The following is a 21734-nucleotide window of genomic DNA, read 5'->3' on the forward strand; positions in this document are numbered from 1 at the left end:
AATACTCTTCACAGGGAAGGTGGTCAAATACTGGAACACGTTGCTAGAGAAGTTGTGGGATCAACACTTGTGGAGATACTAAGAGCTTGGCTGCAGAAAGCCTAAGCAACGTCTTCTAACTTCAAATTTGGATCTAACTTTAAATTTGGCTCTGCTTTAAGTGGCAGGTTGGGCCAGAGGACCTCCAAAGGTTGCTCACAGCCTAAGTTATATATGATTCTATTTTCCAGGTAGCTCAAGGGGCTGTATCTTATTCACAATTAAACAGGTTAATCTTGCAGTTCACTATGGATTACTAGCTTTGATTGCATCAGTATAATTATATTAATGGAATTTTCTTAGAGCAGTTCAGCACTCAACCCAATAATTGTTGCTAAATGATTAACCTGAGTTTTAGTGATCCTGTAATGTAGCCTACCTGCTACAACAAATGCTCACCCCATGGCCTCTACTCAAATTACCACCTAGCTTCCTCATTTGCTCCAACTGCACAAAACCCATCAGTTCAGCACATCATATTCTAAGCCTGTAAAACAGGCAATATGAGTTCTGTGTCATCTAAACCATTTACAGAAAATTCATCTTAAAGGTTAGCCTGACTTGGTAAGGAAAGGTCATCTTAAAGGCTACCCTGATTTGGTAAGGAAAATAAGTAAAACCAACCACTCTTTTAATTTTTGAGGTGAGAGATTCAGAGCTGCTACCAGAGTTTTATGGTTTAACAGCCTTAAATCAGTGCTCTTACTGAGAGCTGCAGTGCCTACATCTAGATGTAATTCCACCAGCTACATTAGGAATCATGTAGAGTTGCATCCCTGTCCTCAAATCCATTTGTTGGTTTCCTGTATCTTGCTTCATTAAATATACAATCCTCCAAACATCATTAAAAAAAAAAAAAAAAAAAAAAACTTACTTTGACTTGACTGGATCTCCTGATTTTATTTTTCCCAAGTTTATGATTTCTCCTTCCTCATTAAGGTGCTCACTTCTTTTTCCATCCACTCCCACTATTTTGCACCTCTGGCAATGTTTTTTGCTGTGCATATGTGGTATAGCATTACAATGTCCAGTTAGTAATGATTCTTTCTTGCTCCTCTTTCATAAACTTACTTCTTTCCCTTTTTCTTTTTTTCAAAATTAAAATTATATATTTTGCCTTTGGCTTGTCCTATTACTCTAGAACTCTAACAACCTATAGAAAGGACTACATGAACTACCTACTTGTTAATCACTGTTTTGATTCACAGAACTGTGTACATGACATTTATAACCCCAATAACCTCTTAATTCTCTTCATCTGCAGTAGGGAACTTATCAATGCAATAAAAAGCCTTCAACTGGTGAATCCGGATCACAAACATCCTTTGGAACCAGATGATTCTTCCTATCTTCAAACAGAACTTCTTAGAATACTATCAGCAAAAAGCCACTGTTTCATTGGCCTTAATGTTTTATGGAGATTATTGTTTTGACAAGGGAGGGTAGAAGTGGGGCAGGCAAAACAAAGGAAGCACATGTTCCCTAGCTTGGGGGGCAGAACATGGGTCTGAAATGGGGGTGGGGAGGTAGGTACTAGTTCTTCTGTGCTGGTTCACTTTTTTTTGGAAAACTGAGGTCCACAAAAGAAAAGGAGTCAATCTCCAACTTTTGCAGCTGTCAAGGCTACCACAATTCACACAAAACCACTCAGATTTGGGTCCAAAATGGGACTCTGAGAATTTCCATTTCTGTTTAACCTTAAGTTTTTCATGTAATTTATTCTAACTATGTCTGAAAACAGTTTGTAACTTCAAAAGTCACCATGAAATGGGACTGTCACCATCCAATACGTTTTGCATTTAAGTATAGATAACATTCAACTTGAATAGTTTCAATCTCCTCATTTACTGTCATAAAAGCATAAAAGATTCTAATACAGATGCTAGTTAGCTTTGGATATGGTGGGATGACAGAATCTTATATTGACACACTATATATTACACTCCCGGAAATGATGTGGATGGAATAAGAGCACAACAGCAGACACTTTATTATTTAAATCAGCAAGATGCTATCCTAGAAAACTCTCAGACAAACCTAAAGAGCTCAAAGACCTGCCTGAGAAAGAAGTGACTGCAAAATGGCAAAGCAAATTCAGGTCTACTTACAGGAGGGAATATTTACTTCTTAAAACAGTGAGTGCTCCATGATTTTATAACATTTGTGTGTCTGCTCTGAGTTCTAAAAGGAAAAAAATGGGAGAGCTCATTCCTCAATAATCTCATCTGGATTAAAAAAAAATGCTAATTGTGTCTATATAAAGCTCTGAGCACTTTCAGGAATGCAGAGAGGTCCCTCTCCCATGAAATATGGAACTTAAAACTGAGTATTATAAAGATGCAATAGGTGCTCTCACAGCTTCTGAATTTGTAATATATTGTTTCATAGGTTATGTATTACAAACCCTCTGATATCTGATATTATTTTACCCTACCTTTGAGACATTAGATTTATTTCCTGTTATTTTCTAAATATACAACATAAAATCTGTAAATGAAGCTGAAGTTTTCTGAAGCTTTACATAAATTACTATTTCCTTTTATGGGAGAAATATTATGTAAAGAATCCATTAATACCACAAAAACTTGCATGTACTTAAAAAGGTATATTCACAATATGTGTTTTTAATATCAAGAACATTTCCTTTCAGACCACAGCAAGCAATTAAGTCAAATAACAGCCTGAAACCATTTGATACTTTCCTTGGTACATGACTTCTCTACCATACACCATATTAAAATTACAGCATGCAGTAATATCTTACAGCCTGTTTCTTGATTTCACCATGCTCTTTGTTTCATCCAGTACAAGAGTAACTACAGCAAAATGTGCCAGGTTTATTTATAGCATGCCAGTTGGAATCTGTGTATGTAATGCAGATTGATGCCATGTATCTACATATCACTGTTCATATAGTAACAGCATACATAAGTAACAGCATTGTGGTATACAGATGAATATAAAGATTCTTTAAAAGTTACTCAGCATCTTGACTGAGCCCCCCCCCCCCCACATTTGATGTCAGCATTCTAATATGGACCATGCAGAGATCAAAGACAGAAGCTGAAAAGCCTAGATGCATTACTGCATACCCCATATCCAAGAATTAATATAAAATACAGTTAAGTCAGATTGTCTTCTAGCAACGTGTTTTAGTCCTAATTTCTGCTGATATAAATGAGATTAGACTTGAGGTCAAAGAATATACCTTTGTTCAGTTAAGTATAAAAAAATTAAGAGAAAAATCTTTGGGAGTTCGTAATTCAAAACTGAGCTGGACTTCCGGGTTTCATTATAACAATGAGTATAATTAATTTTTATAGCAGTAAAACTTATGGGCTTTGATCTTGTTTTGCAGATTTAAAAAGAAAATACATATTAACCCATTAAGTCCACTTCTACAGACATCCCAATATTCTCTAAATACTGCAATTCACTTCTATAAATAGCTAAAAATGAAGTATTGTTCACTTCAGCAACAGATAATTGTCAGAATACACGTGACATTCAAGGCTATTACTGTGCCCTCAATCCTCCTTCCCATTCAGGCTGATCTTCCATCATATGGTCCTAGAGTCAAGTCTGGAAGTTACAACTAAATTTCAGAACACCTCATATCCCTTCACTGGCCCCTGCCCAGCAATGCAGGTATCAACCACCTCAGCATCTCTGTTTCAAGCAAAATGGAAATATTCTGCCTTTAATTTTCGTCTTACAAACAGCATTCCAGTAATAATTTCCATGTAGTTTTTTTCCTCCTTTCACTCTTCAGCATGTAGCAGATTAACTACTGTATTTCCATCACTACCTTTTACCTTGAGGTGTATGATATTTAGAAAAGTAAGTATTTTATAAATCATCTAAGTGTACCCCCTGTGTGATTAGTCATTGAGCTTTACCTAGTAATTCCCTGGATGGTCCTCATCATTTGCAGCTGAATCAGAACACCTATCTAGAGGGATGATCACTCTTGCACTAGAAGGAAAAATCAACCACCAGCTTTGGTAAACTACAGAAGAGATTGTCTGTCCTCAATACTAAAAGCCTGAGCCTCAAAATCCAGTTTGAATTTGTGAAGCATCAATTTTCTTTATGCAAAAAGCACACAGCCCTATTCTTGATGAAACTAAGCTGGTTAATTGAAAAATTCTGAATACTTAGTTTCTGCCACATTCACTAAGCCATTTTGATCAGTGATCTTTCTTGCGATGTTGAATCAGACTAGATAAAGTAGTACAAAGCTGCAATTCTATGTATTCACCTGTTAATCCCAGTCTTTATTCACATCTACTAATCCCCTTTTCCCATGCATCTTATAAATTATTCCTCTACATATGCGAGCAGATCATCAGGAATGCATTTACAGAGTGACTGAAACACTTTCTCAGTGATACCTGTAGCTCATCTTCCCACAATGGTGACTGTTTTTATTTTCCACTCAAGCCTATTAAAATCACAGTGCAGCAAAACTCAATTATTTTCCCAGCTAAAAATAACTATACTAAAAAGTTATCCTGTCTTTCCTCTCTCAGTCACCTGCTCCAAATGCATTTTGCAGCATGAAGATCCTGGCATCTCAAATTACATCAAAAGAAACAAAAAAATTTGCACAGAAAGACAAGAGTCTTTTCAGAGAATTCTGAGAATCTGAGCCAGCTAAGAAGGTAAGAGGTTTCTTTAAAGAAACAAATTTACATTTCAAATATAGCCAACTTTATAAAATTGTCTGGAACTTCCTGTATATAAACCAGAGGACCTTTCATGCTCTGGCATACATGCTGATCTCTCCTGCCGTACAACTGTGGGAGAGTGCTCACACTGCCATATTCCTACTCCCACTTTCTCTTTTTCAAACAGTTTCTATGGAGAAATATTTTTTCAGTTCTGCTTTTCAATAAATCAGTCCTACAGAATCCTCTTGGGAAAAAAAGCTGCATTTTAGTTCATCTGTTCATTCAGTAAGAGCGGAAAAGGAAACAAACAGGGAGCATCTTTATAACTCTTATCAAAACACAGGCTATCATGCTTTGTTATTAGGCCCAGTCTATCAGCATTTTTACCATTATGTTTGATTCAGTCCAAACCTACTTTTTTGAGGATCAAGAAAATACTCTTTTATGCAAATAGATACATGCCTACAGTAATGTTATTCTTCAAGTTGGGGAAGCTGTAAGAGCGTGAGGGGGAAGCCATCTGAAATATTCTGAAAACGTCTTGGTTTCACCAAATGCAAAATGCTTGCGTTTCCTTACTACTTGCTAATCTATTTTTTCTGTGCCATACTGAATCTCTGTAAGGTTGAGTCTCCCTAGGGACTATTCATAATCATGAAACATCAATTCTGTTCTAAGAAATCCAGCTTATAACCCCACTATTGCCCTATTCTCTTCTGTATAAATGGTCTTTTGTAAGTACACACTTTCAGGAAATTACCCTCCTCCTCCCCCACACACTCTCTACTGTCCGCTTCCCCGACTCACACAAAACACCCCCCTCCCCAAATCAACACTAGCGAATAATTGTATTTTTGTTGGAGCACTTCCAGCTGCTCCACACGTTCCACTCCAGAAGCAGTAAATGAAACCCTTTAGCTTTGGCACACTTCTCAGTTTAAACACACACACACACACACACGTGTGTGCACTCATTCTGAAAGGGAAGTAAGCAGCATCAAGCTCATTCCCAAAATAATGACCTTTCACTTCTCCCCCATACAACTTCCTCTTTTGTTAAAAAATACAGCACTTCCAATTTCAAACACTCTTCCTCTTTCAGTCGGCTGTTAGCGCTTTAAAACACTGTTTCCTCCATTTCATTCATGTGCTCCTAAGCTACCACTGCAGAGACAGACATAAGATATCCCTGGTGTCAACACTTCGGTGATTTAATTTCCAGTGAAATCTAAAGAAAATTCTTCAGATGATGTGCCAAGACATCTTCCCTTCCCTTTCAACGACCAAAAGCTAAAGCAAGCAGAAACTTTCTCATGCTTTCTTCTGGCTCACAAAAGCAGTTCTGGCAATGCTAGATATATTTTTCCATTAATGAGGCCTTTAAAAATATTTAAAATCATACCTTCCTTGCATTCATCAGCTTCCGAACTCATGGTGTCAGCGTAACTCACTGTAGTCCAGATTACAGCTGACGTGAGCTTTGAGAAGCAGCAAGTCAACTTCTAACTTCTCAAAGGGGGGGAAAAAAAAAGGGTTGGGATTTTAAGGGGAAAAGTCTGTGAATTCAACAAATCACAGCTAAGCTATGTGAAAACGATTCCGCCCCCTTCTGAACAGCACACAAACAACTGTCTGGAAAAACAGCACCTTAACAGAAACTCTTATTTTCCTTGCCAGCAGTTGCCGTTTATGCATTTTATTCCCCCTAGTCCCTTAGTCTGTAGAGAGGGTGGAGTTTTACTTGTTACGGCTTGCCAACGTGGTCTGAGAAAGCAAGCGTACAAGACCAAATAAACCCTGAGTGTGGAACAGTGTCTGATTGCGGTGACTGACAAACAGATTGGGGCTCTGATATACTGCAGTAATTTTAATTTAAATCAATTTTTTTTAGCCTAAACTATACATTTCAACACTACTTGCTATCTAGAATTAGTTCTGTAGCATCTGCAATTGTACTGACTAATACAGGATGACTAAAATGCTTAAAGCATGAAAAGCAGCAGCCTTCTTTAGGTAGTTTAAGCTAAAGCTAAAGTTATTTTACTTTTTCCTTCACCATGTTCAACATATGGTGCTATCTACTCTGAAAGGAGCAACTGGTCTCTGATTCTTGAAAAAACTATTTGATTCCTTTGTGTTATAGACCCCCCCCCATATTAATAAAGATATCATTTTTAAAGGCACATTATACAATATTGTTTTACAGCATTCCCCTAACTAGTGACACAATAGAAGTTATGAAGAGGACACACCTTCAGCACAAAAGCGATGGGAATTATTTGGAAGCCTATTTTCTGATTGGCACAGTCTTCAGTAAAATCCCAGGATAGCTAGGAAATATCTTTTCCTTTTTATTGCTTTACTATATTTTTAGTACAGCAAAGAGAACAAAGCCTCCGTGGAAACGTTACTGCTCAGGCACAGAAGCAGAGGCGTGAGCTCTCAAGAGGAGCGCCGACTGCACCGCCAGCGCGGGCATGCAACCAGCTGCTCCCCGGGGGCAGGATTCCTCCCAGCCGGCCCCTAGCTAACAGGGTTCAACATGCACCCCTGAAGGGGCTGGAGGGTCTTTGGGTAAGTAACACTATAAAGCAATTAGCAACTGCGTTACTGGAGTCTTAGCCAAGGAGAAATAAGTATATTTCAAGATGAAATCAGAAAGCGCCAAAGCTCCAGTCACAAGTTTAGTGCACATTCAAAAAATTCTTTGCGCACTTCTGACTGTAAAATTCAGCTACATCCATTAAAGTGTATTGGCAAGTAATGTAAAGCTTACATTGTAGGTAAGAAAGATGTTTTTATAGGTAAAAGGCATGGAGTCAGGAAAGGCGATATGAATTCTTGAACCAAGGCAAATTTGCTTTGTGAATCAGGGTAAATAGTATTTCAGAATGTGAGTATTTTTGTCTTGCTTTGAGTGCTTTTATTCAGGACAGGGACGGCCTTTTACAATGTACTTGTGCCTGTGCCATGCCTAAGAAAGACAGATCTCATTTCAGTTGAAGCCTCTTGGTGACGCTGAAATATTTTTACCTGCAATAAGCACAACTCCATAGGTCTCTTACAGACACTCTTCAAGAAGCTAGCTGCCTTCCACAGGCCTTACTATCTAGCGTGGTGTGGCAAAATACAGCAGTTGTGTCCTTCAAAGCACAGAGACTGAAAGGCAATATTAATGTAAATGGTATCATAGAAGAAGAATAATTACAACACCAGACTAGCTAAAGCAGCCACATTTTCAAGGAAAAAAAAAAAAATTACTCCTCCACATCTTCCTGCTCCCCAAACACTGGTTTGGGGTAATTACTGGATAGCAGATTGAAACCACTCAAAAAAACCCACACAGAATAGAAGAGGAACAGGAAGAAACATAGTGTTAGCCAAGGTTAACTGTAATAGCCTTTGGGGTCCCTTGATTAAAGGCAGTGTTCGTATGGAAATAAAATAGCCAGAATATAATCTGGTATCAAGAGCCTTCCATAAATAGATTTAAGCAATAGATGTCTTTCTCCTGTAGTAGATGACAGATAGACAAGGAGAGATAATGAGCCTTGCAGTTAACTCTCAGGAAGTTTTGTAATTTTAGATTTCTAAAATCTCTCAGACACATTAGAACTCTGAAGACAGATAAGAAAAATCTCATTATTCTTATTTGTTTCTGCTCTACAGAGTCCAGATTGCATCTCCTTACCCAGCTTTCTTCCATTTGTGTACAGGGTTGCAATTCAGACTTTAGACTCTTTTTTAAAATATTTTCATTTTGGTTGTTACACTTCTTAAAAACACATCTGTCAGCTGAAAAGACTCCAAGCAGCCTGAAGACAGTTTAGGTAGGTAATTTTCCAGTCTTATGATAAATTGTGACTTCTAATGGCAGAAGCTTATTGGGGCATTATCAGCCTTGGAGTCTCTACCTGATGAACAGTCTTTGAACTCCAGTAAAAGTAACAGAATAAGGTAAAAATTAAACAGAGACTCGGTGGATGATGCCCTTGCACAGGCAAGAGACAATACTGCAGTAAGCCTGGAAGTTTAAAAAACCCTTTTATTGTAAACTGTGAATGAGATATGGTGTGAGAAGGGCAAAACAAAGAATGACAAAACTCTAAAAATAGACTCTGTAGGCAAAAATAAATTTCACAGGACAGCTTCTCTTGGGTGGGAGGGGAAGGGAGGAGGAGGAATAACTTCCTAAAATGAAGGGCTTAAAATCCACCACACGTTCTCCCATTTGGACAGACGCTATCTCTGAGGGAAGGCCAAAATACTCGGAGGAAAATCAGATCTAAAGTATGTGGCAGAACACACACAAAAATTGGGTTCACACACTCATTTTCAGTGGTTAAAAGTTTAAAAACTATGATGCTGGATAGGACAAGGAGGGTAAAGCAAACTGTTGTCTTTCACACACTCTTTCCTTAAAAAAAAAAAAAAAAATTCTGTTGTACGTGACCTAAAAGTCCCTATCTCTGCTAACACTAAGGCCAGAACACCACACACAAAAAACAGATAATAGCCAGGCCTTGGCTTACTATAGCAATATATAGGGCATTCTTGAAGGAAGGGTAGCTGTGGAAGTACCTCCCCTACCCAGCTTAAAATCTTGCTCATGTTCTGTTTCTCAAAGCACACTTAGTCACCTCTGTGTACATAGGTATCTTCTTAATAGAGGAACAGGCAGCAAATTTTACTACATCTTTTATTAATTTTTAAAATAATGAAAATTATATAAAGTCTAAAAAAGTCCTGCAATGTCTGCCAAGAAGACACTGAAGCTTAATATTTAAATATCAAAACAGACAATAATGTTTTGGTTTACAAAAAAGAGGAAGCAGCCCTACTACATGAAAAGGACCAGGAAGAACCTTTAAAGAGGAGGCAGCTGCCATGGAAGCAAGAACAAATCTGCTACTGCAAAAAACCGCATGGCCATAGAGCAGTTCTACAGAAGGAAGTGGTAATATTATATTTCAGACATTATATATTCCTGGAGAAAAAAAAAACAAAAAAAACCGAACATCCCCCTCTTTAGCTAACATAGTTAAAGTTGTCAGCTGGTAAGTTTTGCTCTTCCAGAACGTCAGCTTAAATGGATTGCAAACTTCTAAAAAACAAAAATAAGGTACATGTCCAACTTTAACTCCCTGCTACAGGCAATAGTCACCAATCATTTTTTCTTTATAAGCCAACTGCATGTCTTCTGCTGGCTACAACTGTACTGAACTATTTGAAGCCACATGACAGCACTTTGATTGTGGTAGAGGAAATCTGCGTTTCCCAGCCTCACTCTCAGCTGTGATAAAAGAAAAAGAAGCACAAGTGCCTTTAGAGAGCCAGTACTCATAACTGCAGCTGTGATTTCTTTATGCTATGCCAATAGGCATGCCACAGACATTTGCTTTCCCATAAATTGTCAAGGGTGAGGTAAATGAGAATGCTATGGGATCACTATGATGAGAAAGTAAAGCTTTGCACTAAACTGTCCCATCATGTAGGACTAGAGAGATGAAAAAGTAGCAAGTGCACAGCTGTTTTCATCGTGTAAACTCGCTGCTCAAGGAAGATACCATACTTGCATGTGTACAACCTAGGGATTACTTAAAACTTTGCCATTTAGCAATCGTGGTAACATAAAAGGAAGTTTACCCCAGAACCTTCTCTCCTCCATAACCCCAACATCCGTACCCATTTCTGATATAAGGGTTATTTGTTGACTCATTTTCAACCTCTGCTACTCTTCAACGGGAGCGAATTACAGGCATGAAAACGAGGTAGTTCCCTAGGAGGACATTGGACACAGTCCTAAAGCAGTCAGATGTGCTATTATATCTTGATGAGCATCAGTTGCAAAACATAATGACATTGTGAGACACATCTGTCACTATAACTGCATTTCGTAATTTTATAATTCTCAAGTATTTGAGTTTTGCTCAAACTGACGTTCTGAAAGGGAATGAGATGAAAGACTGCTGTATTTTGATCCAAGGTTTTCCAAGCAGAAATAAACGCAATAGATGTGTTCTGCATACATCTCGGGAAATTTCAAACACACAGCCCTATCAGAACAGCAACAAGGCATTCGTAACATCTCCAAAAAATGGCACAAGTCTTTAAACAAAGGTTTGGGGCAAAAAAAGGGGACAAATGGTTAAATTCAAAAGCCTGGACAGACCATCAGGGAATTAACTGCAGTAAACTTTTTTGGTAAGCATCTCCTTGCTTTCTGTAGAAGTTACTGATTGAGTAAGCAACAAAGACAACATATAAATTTGCCTCTGACTTGCTGTGTTGGTCCTTCTCCGTATCCTTCTCCAGTATCATTACAAATTTTCAGACAAGCAGCCCATAACTGCACAAAGTTTCAAGATGTGCAGATTTAATAAAATGGGAGAAATTTGTCTTTTCTAGCCCTTCGCTATTAGTTTCTGCTAGCAGATATGCTTTTGTGTTTCCCTGTGGTGTGCTGAGGTCTCCCTGTGCTGGGCCACTGCCTCCGGTGGTGCTGCCCCTCTGCTGGGGGGCAGAGCCCAACCCGACAGGCATCTCCCAGCTGCATCTCACTGCCTGCCCCTCTGGTGCTGCACACGGATCAGGGAGGCAAGGTTGCCAAGGGCAGCACTATCTTTAGATAGGCCTCTCCCTTCAGACTTCATGCTGGCTTGACAGCAAGGATGAACTGCTGCAAGAAAAGACATTCTCTCTCCTGACACATCCCTCAGCTCTTGCATCCTGTTGCCATCACAGCTAAAATAACACTGCTGCAGGCAGAGGCGATGGGGAGGTAGGGTTCACGTGCTTCCTTGGTCCCGTTTGACATGGTCTCCTTGGCTGTGCCCATAGCTCAGGCAATGCAGCCCCATTCACCAAATGCTGGGGTTGCTTGTTCCCTGAACAGGCACCTTCTGAACTTACACGGGTTTTTGCTTTGCTATGTGTCAGCTCTCCGCAGTCCCAGTTCTAACGCACATTTGACATTGGCAGCAGTTAGGTGAGTAATATGAGCAAAAATAGCTTGGAGCCACTGAATTATCCACTGCTTGGCATTACAGGTAAAAAAGTGGGGGAAGGAGTTTGCTTTTATTTTAAGAATGGAGACAGACCTTATTAACAGATTGTTCTCAGATTCCTGCAAATAATAGGGTTAAAAAACTAGAGCTACAGCAGAGCCCGTCTCCCTAGAGCAACCAGATTTTACAAAACAAGACTGATCAGAAACCTTAATGCTTAGTCTGCTTGAGGGTTTAGCACATACATGCTAAAGAGATCAATCTGTTTTATAATTGCTGCTTCTCCACAATTAGATAGCCATCTTGCATTAAGTACTGAGCAACTATGATCAGTGGAAAACCACCAAAAATGATGGCTTATGTGCAAAAAAATAAAGTTTCTAGGATCTGATGATTTTATGAAATACTGGACTAGAGAAAGTTGTATACTTCGAAGTCTTTGACTGCTAACCTAATTCCACATCTCCAAAAGCAACAGCAAATTTCAAGATAAAGGTTCAGAAACAGATTGCTGCAAGATAATCAGAACTGCCAGAGCAAAAACTGATTGCAGAACCAAACACTTCCTGAAATAAAAACAGAATTTGAATTTAATTTCTTTCTCTAGACATTTTTCTCATGATGGGCTGGCAGAAAACAAAACGCCTATAAATTAGCCAAATCATTTCTGGAATATGACAGGGAAAGAGAGATTTTATGGTATTATTTGTAAAGTATTAAAATGCCAATGTAACAAAGGTAAGAGATAGCAGACTGATAAATCAGCTTTCCTTTTACAGATTCACGAACTCTTCCCACCTATGTTTATGCAGTTAATAGACTTGCGTAACTAGAAAGTCCTACAATTAATTTCCACAAAAAATTTTTACTAACTGCTAGCTAGTAATTCTGAGGAAGCTTCTTTGAGTAGAATGTATTTACATATAGTTACAAATACTTTTTGTAGAATTACCATGAAAGAAAATTCAGACAACAAAAATGTTTAGCAGGATTAGAAACATGACAGTGTATGAGTCAACATCAAATATTCTTTTAAACAAAACCTTGCTTAACGTCATCTACTTCTGCATGCAATTCTACTGTTTCTTTCATTTGCATATAGTCTCATAAGACTTTAAAGCTTATATATTTGAATTGAATTTGAATTGAAAAATTCAAATTGAAAATTCCTCAAGTTCAATAATAAAGAGCTTGCACTTCTTTGGAAGAATAATACTAATAATATTTCTAATACTAATACTAATAATATTTCTTTGGAAGAATAATACCTTACCTCCAAATATCTAGAAAGAACTCTGCTCCTACAGTATTAAAAGCAGTGCTGTATATAAAATTTCCAGGGAGATTTTAACTAACCAGGAACAGTTCAGAAAAGCAATAATAATTGAGAGGAAGACTGAATTTACAAGAGAATTCTTCTAGAAGAAAGAATTTAAATAAATAAATACTGTTAATCCTCTACTAAATGCCGTTTGGGATGCTTCAAGGCGACTAACTAATAAAGGAAAAAATAACAGGTTAGTTGTTAGTCACTGCTTTATTTGCATTGGTTGTTGCTTTATTTACTCTTACAGCAGCCCTCTACAGAAATGGTCAAACCACCTAAAGGCTGCTCCAGGAAGCTCAACTCAAGTGGCCAACAGTAGGATTATTTTGTAAATCTCTCTACATTGTAACTGTGATTTCTAGAAGGGAAAGCATTTTTCATCAGTCATAACATAGGGAGAGGAAAAGTGTGGAGGGAGGAGCACAGAGTCACAGGAAAAAAAAACAGATTTTCAGTTTTCTTGCACTATATCCAAGTTGTTCTGCTTTCAGTTCTGCGCCTAAACAGTTACACACAGACATTCAAATCAGCAAACCAAAAAGCGATTTTAAAGTTATTTCTTAACCCAGAGGTAGAGAACACCATCAGTAGTTGTGTCACTTTCATTATTGCAAAAGAGAATGTAACATGCACCATCTGTGTAGCACGGGTGCAGCAAAAACAAATTCCAGTTCTTATGCAATTTTGCCAACTTGGGATTTAATTTTATTTTACATTAAAAGAGGACTTTTGACTAGCTGTGCAGTGTTGGTATTGTTTATGCAGTTCTGTAACTAAAAGAACTGGATGCAATGACCCATCTGTTGTTGCTATAGCCAAACTTTATTTCCAAGATCTGTTTGTTTTATTACCTTTCACCATAAAACACACATATACCAAGGTAATTTTCAGAAAATTCAGTCCAGTGAAAGCTAGAGAGACAAAATTAACCAAAGCATTAGCAGGTAGAATCTACAAGCCAAGTCTGAAAAATATGGGAATTACAAGTTTTGGCCTGATCCTTGATGCATGCTATTCCTTATCATTAACTGTTTTATCCTTTTGCATTACAGTTTTCATAGTGATTCATACAATGTTGCTCAAGCCACTTGCTGAGGCACTTGCAATACTTTGAGCTATTGGGCAGACCCACAGATGCTACTCTGGCCTATGTTTCTCTGTGGTTAAATTATAAAAAGTCCAGCCCAAGTACCACCGAGTGACCCCCTCAAACGAGTCTCTGTTCTGCTCAGCCTGTTACTTCATTCTCTTTCTCCCATCTGTGCTTTCCTCCTTGCCTACTTCCATACCCTCTCCTTCAGCATCCACTCTGCATCCTGCTAGTAGTTCATCAAGGCCCAGCTCGTCCTTTCATTTCCAAATGGCAACAGCAAAGTATGCAGACGCAGTGCCACAGGAACACGCATCTGACTGCGGGCACAGCTTTCAGTCAAAGTAAGCAAAACCCGGGGCTCCACCACAAGAGTAAGCAATGCAAAAGTGCGTCTAAAGACCTGCTGCCTGATCACCAAACTGGCAGGATAAGCAGTAGCACAGGATGATAAAGGGATTCAAAATGAGCCCACCGAGTCAGGGAGAGAAGAAATGCAATGCTGCCAAACAGCATGTAGAGCACCAGTCCTGGTTTCCACACTGACTTCATAAAACTTACATTACACAGACTCCTGACTTCAACTCTTCTTGCCCAGACAGACAAGTAACACAGGGAGGGTAAGAAGGTATACACACAAGGGGCTTCATAAAGTGGAGCTTGCCTGACTAATATTAAACATAACTTTGTTATGAAATTTTAAAGTCCTGTTAGTCTCATTTGTAAAGCTTACAAAGTTCATCTACGCAATACCCATAACAATGTCAACAACATTTGCAATAGCACAATAATGTCACAATAGCACTTTTGCAGTGTTGACAGTCCGAGAAGACAGCACGACAGTAACCACTTTGCACACTGCAAAGACTCCCATGCAGTATAGATTTTCCAAACCCAAATCACTGTTACAAATATGTTGTCTCAGATTTCTGGTTTACAAATAGCGATAACAGTTGTTTTTAAACTGCTGCCAGCGATTTTCAGAAGCTCTGTGGTAAAGAGGTGAGGAAACTTAGCCTCAAAATGCAACTTTCTTTGTGAGCAATCTGCTAACAATCCTATGCTTCAATGATAGCACAGCCTCAGCGCAGGACGGAGGCTGAGTATATTGAAGGCTGCGTTAGCTTGATCTGCACCTTTGGGCCTCCAGGTGAGCAGGACTGTTGCCATGGAACAGCACCCTGCCACATTACATGACCGCTAATGAATTTCACAGGCCTACATTTTTTCCTTTCCAAACAAGTTTGCAAATTCACACACAGAGCAAATGCTGTGACTTCTGAGACATGAACTCCATATAATGCTGTTGCCGTGACTGCAAGCACAATCTTGCATAAAGCCATTAATAATATGATGGCTTTACAGTAGCTAGGTAACTATCGTGCATTGACAAGCATGCTTATTTATCCAGCAGTTACCATGTAGTGAAGACAAGGTTTCAGTGCAGGATAAAGTATAACACAATTTATCAAGAGCAATCATGCTGAATAACATTAAATGACTTGGTTGCTACACACAAATAGGCAACAACCAGTAATATTTGCTAAATGTTCAGAAAATCACAGATGACAATAAAAATCACGTAGTCAAAATTTCGCTGTCTTTTGAGGGACTTGCACCAAGAACTGCAATAGCTAAAAATGCAGGTTTATCACACTCTTTCTCCAGATATGAAAAACTGCATTTCTGGCTTTAATTCTTCCTTTAAAAGAGTGCACACTGGTCATTACTGCCAAGATAGTTATTCCAAGTAAAAGACACCATTATAAAGAATCAGACACTGATGAAGAGACTAGCAAAAACAGAGATAGGAATGTGGGATCCTGTAGTTTGACAGAAAAGTACAGAAGATTTGAGTTGAACTCAAGATTTTTGTGACACAAAAAAAATAAACTTCCCAGAGATAGTTTATGGTAAAATTCTTATGAAGTGGTTGTGTTATTATACAACATAGCATCCTTCGCAACAATGAAGGAAAGGTCTAAGAAGAAATCTGAGGAGCAGAATGCCAAAATTACTAATATAAGAAATCCTGTATCAAAAATTGAAAATGCACAGAAGTGTCACTAGATTCTCTAGATTAGGGAGTAAATACGCTACACAGAGACCAAAAGCTTCACCACAGAGGATGAGAAGAGATACTTAAGCCAGATCTGCTCTCAGCAAGATACAAGAAAAGAGGTATTGCCAGATACTTCTGCATCAAAACACAGTGCTGGAATTACTTTAATTAAAAGGAGGCATTTTAATCAAAACCAGAGTATCTAATATTACATAGCCAAAAGACAAAAGAGCTTGAAAACAAAGTGGCTGAATTAGTGTTAAAAACATTATGATTTAAACAATCCTACTGAAGTTCATGGCTAATACGGTACATTTCTTCTCTTGTAAAAGGTGTTGTAGTAATGCTGACAGAACAGCGTACTGAATATTAAAATAGGAAAGTTTTTGTTCATATAAAAACAACATGCATATGGGAAAACATGTGTCTCAGTTTGAGGGCTGTGTTCCAATTTCAAGCTAATAATCCAAGCATTTTGCTAATACGTAACAATCAAACTTTTAGATGCCAAAGTCATTAATCATGCAAATGCTAAAAACATCACTTGCATATCAAATGCAATCTTATCTAGATAACATTTCAAATCAAACAAAACTATAAAAATACCAAGCTATGAGAAAAAAATTCCTTTTAGGTCAAATTTAAATAAGAGAGATTAAAAGAGGGATTTAAATGGATATTAAATCTAAGCAGAATTTACTTTTTAAAAATTCAGTTTGGTTACAGTTTACATTCACAAGGCAGATGTAGCTAATTATGTGGTGTTCATTCAAAGAACCATATTGATTTCTGCATGTTCCAAACTGGTTTTAAATCAGTTTATTATTTGCCTAAAGCTTAGACTGAACTCATCTTAAGAATTTGAAAAAATACTTGTAAGAACTGGATTTCTTTGGGTAAAATGGTAGGTAGGATTGTTCTGAACAAGTGCTGAAAAATTGGTTCCTGTGACCCAAACATAAATTAAAAAAAGATAATTTGTGACAACCTTAAAAGGAAAATTTTCAGCACTCACTTATCCTGGTTCGTGGTGATATTTTCAGAACTAAAGTGCATTAGGAACTCAGCATCACAGGCTGGTCTAAGTCAGAGTGACTGTCTAAAAAAGTAGTATCATCTTGCTCTTCTTCCTCTCCACGTGCCATGCTAGCATAGGCACACAGTGTCCCCAAAAGAAAGATTCCAGTTAAAGCTAACTTTATATATATACATATATTTATTTATTTATTTGGCCAGGAGAATTTTAACCTAAATTAGCTCTCAGATCTTGTGCATTGCTGCACAGCCATATGAGCATTTATGCTGGCATAAAGGTGAGGCTGATGAAGGGGAGGAACGACCAGACAAGGAAAGGACAAGACACCTGCTTCAGCAGTGAGCCTAAGGTGCACCATCCTTTTGAAGAGTTAGGCTCACAAGTCAAATATTCATTCAGAAAATGAGATACAGATGCTTTTGAAATTTTTACTTTAACTTATAAGACAGTAATTCTGCGCAATTGTTAAGAAAGAATAGCTATTAAGAGTAGTCACTAATAACACCGTATCTTCCACTGTGTGTTTTGCCAAGAGAAACCAAAGTTCTTCACAAAGAAACAGTGGCATTCTCACTGTCATTCACAGTTTACTCATTTTTCCAGATATTAGAGAGGCTTATGCTAGTGAGCAACGCAGGTAAATTTTAGGTGTTATCTCTAATGTTTGGCATATTAGCGTTACATTGGAATGTCAACACTAGATTTTTTTGATTGCTTCTAAGAGTTCCAATGAAAATAAAACAGGAATTTTAGCTGGAGCCCAAATAAGTTTCTTTAACAAAAGAAAGCCCAAGTCAAAGTATTTTATCCACTTTACAGGAAATTCATCCTTTAGTTCTTAGAATGTTGTAGTAATAGAAATAACTCAAATTTGTACTGTCCCAAACCTAATACCATTCCACAGGATTATTCCAAGACCTTCACAAACTATTTCAAGTATTTAGTTGCAAGAAAGAGACGTAAATAACAAAATCTGAATGACACTTCTTAGTCTATTTGTTCAATATCTTCTTCATTAAAAGCTGAATTGCAGCACAGCCTTAAGATAGTTAACTGCTTAGGTAGCCTGTCTGTTGGAGCTGCACTGCACTCAGCACTTCACAGTGTGCTTTCATAATTCAAGACTCAGGACGTAAAAGAGTTAATATCTTTGGTCATTATGGGGAGTAAACAGGGCAAGAAAAATAATAAAAAAAAGATTATCCACACATTCTGCCACTACTGGGAAATGTATTACATGTTAATAAATGACTTTGGCATTCTTATAAGGACTCCCATCTGACAATCTATGTGCTGCACAGATGTAAACCTCAAAAATAGATCTCATCCTCTATCTTACAATGGGAAGAAGAGATACTAACGGCTCAGAAGGAGCGTCTGGGAGCAAAGAATATGAGGCTCTTCTCCCTGCCTGTGCTCAACCGTGCGATGAAAGGCTGCTCCTGCCTGCCGGAGCCCTGTGCAGGGCAGCCGCCAGCTTGGGGAGCTGACAAATCATTTTCACTTGTCATTTTTGTCAGCGGCTGATTTAAGCCACGGAGCATTTATTGTTAGCTTCGGCCACTGCCACAAGGTGGCAACAGTGCCCCGAAAATAGCAGGTCTTCAGGCTTGGCTTTTGTTTCCGCTACCAAAACGAAACAGGACGTGCAAAGCTGAAGTGCAGATAAAAAATAAAAAAGTTGCCTTGCTTCGCACATGCCCGCATATTAAAATTTCATATTGCAAATCATACAAAATCAGATGGTCATGACAACCAAACACCTTTAATGTAGCAGTCATCACCTGAGATCAGTTATCAACACATCAGACAGCAGCAGACAACGTTTATCATTTTTCCCCAAATCCCAGCTATGATAAGACTTCAATTTTGCACTACAAGACGCCGATGTCTAGGTAACAGTGTAACAGATGACACAGTGATAACAACTTGGCTCTATGACTTTAAACGCATAATAAAATTTTAGGTATCCTGCAAGGTACTGATGCAACTGTGATACTTGTGGTATCTCTCCTCTGCCCCCCGTTTCTGCCTGGACTGACACGGCTCAGCCCCCCTGCTCCACCTGTACCTTTTCCCTTCCCTACCCTGTCGCTCTGCTTTCCAGGAAGGGGAGCATGCACCCTGCTGTACCAGGGGGAGCTTTCTGGATAACCCACTCGCTCTCCTGGCTCCAAAGTTAGCGGCAGCCTTCCCTCTCACCAGATGAGCAGAATTGCTTCACGGATGGATGAAACACGGGGGATGCTGGAGGAAAGAGGCACCCAGGCTGCCCTAGGCCCCCTTTTTCAGGGGACAACTGGGAGAAAGGATGTTCCTCCCAGGGAAGAGGCTGGGCAGACGCAGGGCCCAGGCACCCAGTGGGGATGGCGAGGGGACTGCAGTCCTGCCTTAGCCACCGGGAACCCAGACGACCTCCCGCCCGTGGTGACATAAAAGTGTGAAATACTGATACCAAAGGGCAGAAACTGCCACTCCTGTGAAGAGGTCAGATGGGGCTGCCCATCACGAGCAGGCAATGCCCTGGATCAAGACTGCACACACCGCTTTCACCAAACTGGCAAAACACTCCGAAGGGTTACTGCTTTCTTTAAGTGCTTCCAAGAAAATACAAAGTCTCACTACTTCCAGATGAAGGCAAAACTATTTTGAAAATTATGAGCAACTCAAATGGCAAAGAAAGGAAATTTACCAAAAATTGGCCAATAGTAGTCCTTTCTGTGCACGCTGTAAGACAGAGATTATTTGATTATTTTGGGAAAAAAAACACCAAAAAACCCCACAAAACAATCCTTTCCTCCTTATTATTCACATTTTTTGGTGAATGACAATTAAAATCTTATTTTTCAAATTCAGTTGAATTGTAGCAATACAGACGCAATATAAGACAAATTATGACAGTTGGGTTTAATCAGTGTTGGGCTACATCTCCCTATCATGTCTTCAGAAGTCTGAGAAAATAAAACCAAATATTAAATACATATTTTCTACTTCCTGGTTAGCTTAAAACATTATGTCCTAAATGAAAGTACAAATGCTTTCACATTCCCTATGAAAAAAGAGCAAGCAGGAATTACCACCACTCAGAACATTCCCAAATTACATTAAATAATGCTACTTAGGAGGTAAGAATTCCCTCAATGTTTTGATTAGCCAATGTTTTTTTCTCTCTAAGCAAAATTGAACAAGTCTCCATCATTTATCCATATCAGATATGAGATATTTGTCTTCCATGACATAACTCTGAAACTAAAATAACAGTATTAAAGAACACATTAACTGAAAGCAGCAAAACATCTTTTCTGTAGAAAGCTTATATATTCACTTAACTAAAAAGCTATTTCCTTCAAATTGGATTGTTTTATCCACACAAGCTTACTTGATCTCAGCTTAGTTGATTGTAGGTAGAAAGCAGCAGCAAATCTAGTAGATTCTAGAGAGGAAAAGCAGAGGTGAAATGTAGCATTATGAGGCCAGGCTACAAATATATTCGACTGTAAGCTAATGCGGTGCCTTCCCAAAACAGATCATTCCAACACCCACATAACAAAATGTATTTTTAACATCAGAAAAAAGTCAACAGAACCTTACCTAACAGTAAACAGCGAACATGTTTGGGCAACATAATACTAAAGCTGTCATGTTTCCCTGTTTCCTGAGAGTTTGGTTCTATAATCCACTGTGGTTTTTCACTCCGCAGTTTATATTGTAAATGTGGACTGACCTTCAGGCTTGTGACCAAGTCAAGACCATTCTTCAGTGGACACTGCACAAGTAATCTAATTCCTTTTCAAACTCCCTAAGGAATTCAAACACAGCACTCTCCACAGGTAGATACCTGGAATCCAGCAGGAGGTGAAGTATTCCTTGTATTAAACAAAACAAAACAGGGTATAAAAGAAAACTTCACTGCAATATCACAGGCAAGAAAAACACAAAAGGATATTTATCTGATCAACAGTAACAAGACTTTTGACCCTAATGACTACATTAAAAAAAAAAATCCTACTTGTCAGAGAGGATTTTACCACATTTCTGGCATTTATTCCAATACCAATCAGAAATAGATGAAATACAAACACTTAAAAGTGAATGTATACTGAACAGAAAAAATCTACTGCATTAAAATATACAAGCAGTTAAGGCTAATAAAATCTTTCTTAATATATTGCTGCTGTCTGGAGAAAAATGTTGCCAAAAAGATTAAAAGAAAAAGCAAAAAAGCTAGCTAACCAAAATGTGTATTTTGTGTGTTATTTTGTGTGTATTTTGTGCTTAGTTTTTAAGAAGCATACAAACACACTCAGCATGAAGTGTTATAATTTTAAGAATAAGGTATCGCAAATGTCAGTATGACACTACAAAGCTCCTTTGCAGACTCTATTGACAATACACAAAAAATGAGTAACTGTGGGGTATCAATTCTCCATTTGGTTTTCCAGTTCCTTTGAAATATGGTCTCTATCAGCGCTGACATTCCAAGAAGCATTACATATAAAT

At 38.3% G+C, this 21734-nt stretch overlaps 1 protein-coding gene across 2 annotated transcripts in view; it reads right to left on the bottom strand.

Annotated features, from left to right (window-relative positions):
- Nucleotides 1-20845, bottom strand: part of TNFAIP8 (TNF alpha induced protein 8) — a 37228-nt gene extending 16383 nt beyond the window's left edge. The window contains exons 1-2 of one of the 2 annotated variants that reach the window (XM_067316261.1): nt 20826-20845; nt 20614-20667 (exon numbers count right to left, since the gene is read on the bottom strand). In XM_067316261.1, coding sequence (XP_067172362.1) covers nt 20614 — 1 coding nt within the window. In that variant the 5' untranslated portion in view covers nt 20615-20667; nt 20826-20845. Of the gene's footprint in view, nt 1-6114; nt 6214-20613; nt 20668-20825 lie in introns of those variants that run through there. The other variant, XM_067316260.1, reaches the window with a different exon arrangement.
- Nucleotides 20846-21734: the final 889 nt, after the last annotated feature.

The sequence above is a fragment of the Apteryx mantelli genome, chromosome Z (genome assembly GCF_036417845.1).
Source record: "Apteryx mantelli isolate bAptMan1 chromosome Z, bAptMan1.hap1, whole genome shotgun sequence".
Taxonomy (NCBI): Eukaryota; Metazoa; Chordata; class Aves; order Apterygiformes; family Apterygidae; genus Apteryx; species Apteryx mantelli.